This window comes from Ursus maritimus, unplaced genomic scaffold, assembly GCF_017311325.1.
Source record: "Ursus maritimus isolate PB19 unplaced genomic scaffold, ASM1731132v1 scaffold_23, whole genome shotgun sequence".
Classification (NCBI taxonomy): domain Eukaryota; kingdom Metazoa; phylum Chordata; class Mammalia; order Carnivora; family Ursidae; genus Ursus; species Ursus maritimus.
Window position 1 is genome coordinate 31,902,336 of NW_024424786.1, and position 5,007 is coordinate 31,907,342.

General features: G+C 39.0%; 1 protein-coding gene across 1 annotated transcript; it reads left to right on the forward strand.

Moving 5' to 3' along the window:
• The first annotated feature begins 2,755 nt into the window (after positions 1-2,755).
• On the forward strand, positions 2,756-3,682 carry LOC103672265 (olfactory receptor 140-like). Its single transcript, XM_008700931.1, has one exon. The coding sequence runs from the start codon at positions 2,756-2,758 to the stop codon at positions 3,680-3,682; it is 927 nt and encodes a 308-aa protein (XP_008699153.1).
• Positions 3,683-5,007: the final 1,325 nt, after the last annotated feature.

Genomic DNA, 5,007 nt, shown 5'->3' on the forward strand with positions numbered 1-5,007 from the left:
GAAGTAAAAATATTTTGGGGTCTTTTTTCTTATTGATATATATTTCAATTAGTTAGAATCATGTTATATATTCAAATTTGCATCCAAACTTTCACCCACCTATTATTACAACATAATAACTCTCCTTTGGCGTTGTGCAATTTTTAAAAACATCTCTAAAAACAACACATTATTCAAAGGGGTGCACTATATTTTACGTATCTGTTTCTCTAATGTTGGACATTATGTGCAGTTTCTAATTTTCCATAGCTCTTAATAATTATGTTGAACAGATATGTACATAATGATTTTTCTCTTTTAAAAATATTTTTCTTTGGGTTTTATTCCTAGCAAGAATATTGTGGAGTCAAGGTTAAAGGACAAAACAATTTCTATTTCTTCATAGCTATTTCTAAATCACCCACTACATCTTATTCTTTTTTTTTTTTTTAAGATTTTATTTATTTATTTGACAGAGATAGAGACAGCCGGGGAGAGAGGGAACACAAGCAGGGGGAGTGGGAGAGGAGGAAGCAGGCTCATAGCTGAGGAGCCTGATGTGGGGCTCGATCCCATAACGCCGGGATCACGCGCTGAGCCGAAGGCAGACGCTTAACCGCTGTGCCACCCAGGCGCCCCAACATCTTATTCTTTTTTAAAAAAATTTTTACTATGTTATGTTAGTCACCATACAGTACATCCTTAGTTTTTGATGTAGTGTTCCATGAGTCATTGTATGCGTATAACACCCAGTGCTCCATGCAATACGTGCCCTCCTTGATCCCCATCACCGGCCGAGCCCATCCCCCCACGTCCCTCCCCTCCGAAACCCTCAGTTTGTTTCCCAGAGTCCATATAACGACATCTTATTCTTAGTTTATGTACACTATACTCTCTTCTGATCTGTTGGGGGAGTGCACCTCAGAATAAGGGAATGCAATGAAGCTGCTCCCCTTTTCACACATGAGTAAAGTTTTCATTTTGGATAATTAAACAATAACATTCTTTGTCCATTTATCTTCACAAGGAAAAGAAATATTTTTTTGAAAAGTACATTTCATTATATTTATGTTTCCTCCTTTGTTTCCTTTGGGAACTATATGTCCCCAGATGTCCTCATTGTATTGGTAATGCAATATCCTGCAACCAAGCATGATGGGTGACGGATGCTGTGGGAGGATGGGAAAAGGGCATGAGAAGGCATACAGGAGAAACATAAAGGAGCGGAGGGATCTCATGAATGAATGCACTGCTGCTGTTTGGTAGTAAAGTGTTGGGGAGGGGATTACTAAAGGCATTTAAACAGGGACAATTTTTATGATGCTATGTGGACAAACATACATTTATACACATAGGATGTGTGCAATAATTGTTGAATGAATGAACATTTAATAGGCACTTAGAGTAAGTAGTAGATTATGTATTTGTGTGTGTGTATATGTATATATGTATGTAGGTAGGTAGTATATTATCTGTGTTACCTAACAGACTATTTCTTTCTGTTCTCCACATTAAAGTTCTATTTTTAAAACTTTTAAAATAAGGGTTTCCTTTGCTTGATAGATCCTCATGTATTGAACACCCATCCAGGAGTTTTTATCCTGTTCTACTGAAGCTGTCCCTTTACCGAATGTGGTTATGCTAAATTGTATGTGGAACAGAATGTCGAAGAATAAAAAATAGTAACTAATGAACACTCTAAAAATCTTGAAAGTAAAATGACCCAGGAACGTATTCTTTCCTAGAAGCAATTAATATTTTTCATATTCACCCTATAAATTGTGTCAGAAACTATTAAACTAGAATGCAGCTTTTCTCTTCAGAAGGTTATTTATGTTTCTCATAGGAAAAACAGAGTGGGAGGACAAGAGTGCTTGGATACCTAGGTTTATGGGTTGGGGAGGTGAGTGCATTCTTACCCGTGGAGATGCAGGAAGTGTGGCAATTCACCAAGCATTTATTCATTACCTAACAGGCACCAGACACTGCAGACTTTGTGCCAGATACTGTGGTAGGCACAGTGAAGAAACACAGGCACAATATATATGTTATAGTAGGTACCAGGGAGGGCGTGTCACCGATGACTTGTATATTTCCCATTTTATTTTATTTATTTATTTTTAAATCATTTTTATTTTGTTATATTAGTCACCATACAGTACATCCCCAGTTTTTGATGCAATGTTCCATGATTCATTATTTGCGTATAACACCCAGTGCACCATGCAGTATGTGCCCTCCTTACTACCCATCACCAGCTTATCCCATTCCCCCATATTTCTCATTTTAAACCACCTGCTTATGATGGACACTTATTGACCATGTCTTTCTTTCCACAATGAGAGCTGAGGGTTCAAATGTAAATTCCCTTTACAAAATACATGTGAGAGTTAACAGTCTGGAAGCTCACAGACACAGGATGGCTCAGAATCATGGGACACTGAGACAACTTAGCAAAGTCACGTAGAGTCGGAACCAGGAAAATCCCAATCTCATGTTTATAGCCCAGTGTTTTCTCAGTAAATTTACATATCACAGGTTGTGCTATGGGTGTTCATAGGTGGCAGGTATGAGGTATCTGAGGAGATGGAAAGCACTGAGGAGGAAGTAAGAAAGAACTGAAACAAATGTTGAGGCAAGGAGTGGCCAGGACATGCTCCGCAGTTAGTCACTGTTTTCGTACAATGAAATTCAGACTACAATCTTTGATGGATAATAGGTATCTCTCTTTATCCCTTTTAGGGAATTCAGGCCCCAGAAAAGTGTTACTTCCTGAATGGATCGCCTCACATCTCCCAACAATGTGACTGAATTTATTCTCTTGGGACTCACGCAGAATCCACACTTGCAGAAAATACTCTTCCTGGTCTTCTTGTTCATTTTTCTGTTTACTGTGCTGGCCAATCTGCTCATTGTCATTACCATCTCCCTCAGCCCCACACTTTCAGCTCCCATGTATTTCTTTCTCACTTACTTGTCCTTTATAGATGCCTCCTACACCTCTGTGACCACCCCCAAAATGATCATTGACCTGCTGTACCAGAGGAGAACCATCTCCTTGGGTGGCTGCCTGACTCAGCTTTTCGTGGAGCACTTCCTGGGAGGATCAGAGATCATCCTTCTCATTGTCATGGCCTACGATCGCTATGTAGCCATCTGCAAGCCCCTGCACTACACGACCATCGTGAGACAGGGGCTCTGCCACCTCCTGGTGGTGGTGGCCTGGATAGGGGGCATCCTGCATGCCACCGTGCAGATTCTTTTCATGATCAGCTTGCCCTTCTGTGGTCCCAATGTCATTGACCACTTCATGTGTGATCTCTTCCCTCTGCTGAAACTTGCCTGCAGTGACACCTACATGTTGGGAATGGTGGTGGCAGCCAACAGTGGAGCCATGTGTTTGCTCATTTTTTCCATGCTACTCACCTCCTACATAGTCATCCTTCGCTCCCTGAAATCCCATGGCTCTGAAGGTCGGCACAAAGCCCTCTCAACATGTGGCTCCCACTTTACTGTAGTTGTACTCTTTTTTGTGCCTTGCATATTCACCTACATGCGTCCTGTGGTCACCTACCCTGTGGACAAACTGGTGACTGTGTTCTTTGCAATCCTCACTCCCATGTTAAATCCTATCATTTACACAGTGAGAAACACTGAGGTGAAAAATGCCATGAGGAGTCTATTGAAGAGGTGGATAACTTAGGCTGTTCCTAATGCCAACGAAGGGATGGTGTATATAAATAGGGAGGATTATATCTGTCTCACAGTGTGAAAGAGAACGGATAAATTTTGCAGATCACTGACTGAAAAAAAAGTCCCACATACTAACATTGATTAAGCACTTGACAGTGGCTAGGCTCTTTGATTGGTGCTTTTGATAGTTTTTGATGTACTTTACCAAAGCCTCAATGTTCATAGATTCAGGAAAAGAATACAAAGAACAACTATAAATCCTTAGTTTGGTTATTCTAGAGTATGTTTTTCTCCAGAGTCTTATACTACTTTATTAAACTTTTCATATGTACAGTACTTGGATGAAATTGTTTTTTTCCATGCGACTTTTTTTTTTTCACCTATGCTAAAGCAAACAAGAGAATAGAAATTCTTAGGTAGGTATATGTGGAGGGGACAGTTGAGGAGTGAAAAATTGACTGCTGATTTTTTTTTTAGCCCTAGAATGTGCAAAGGAAAGACACCTACAAAAGGACGAGAATAATTCATAACCTGTTTCTAGTTTGGGGTTTTTCTTGGCACAAAAAATAAACCAGAGATTTTGAAATTACTCTCAATTTGGTCTTATTTTTTTCTAAATGTCCTTATAACTCACAGTTTTTTTTTTTACTATAAGGAAATTTTTTTATTTTTCCTTACCAAATCTTGAGCCATTTGACGCAACAACACTAAAGATTGTTTTATTTAACCCCAACAATAGGGCATATGATTAGGTTCTAAAGCTTTTGCTCTGAGGAGTGATACATACATTTATATTAAAGGAACATTTTATTATTTGTCCGGCATATTCACCTCAGGTGATTTATCCACGTGCAAAATTTGTAATTCCAATATTACTGTCCTCATTTTACAGAGAAGCAAATAGGTAATGAGAGAGGCTTACTAAATCACTTGCCTCAGGTCACATGTCTATGAGTATCAGCTACAAAATTCAAATCCAGGTCTTTCTAGATCTCAGTCCTACTTTCTTTCAAATAAAACACACTTGCCTGAAATATTTATGTCTATAGATAAGAAATTTTTTGTCCATCTTATGATTCCTTTTGTCCTTTAAGAAAGATGGTGTCAAATTTGCTGTCGTCTTTTCTCACATGTAGAGACATATTTAAGCAACCACACTCCTCTGCGCACATGGAAAAGATCAGGACATTCTACATAACTACATTACAGTTTCTGAAACTCTGAATATAACCCTCCAACATGTGTTACTTCTAACAAATACCCCTTTCTCTTACTCACTGGTCATCTGGAGCTGTTTCTTAATTGACCATGTACGAACGCCAGAACATGGTATAC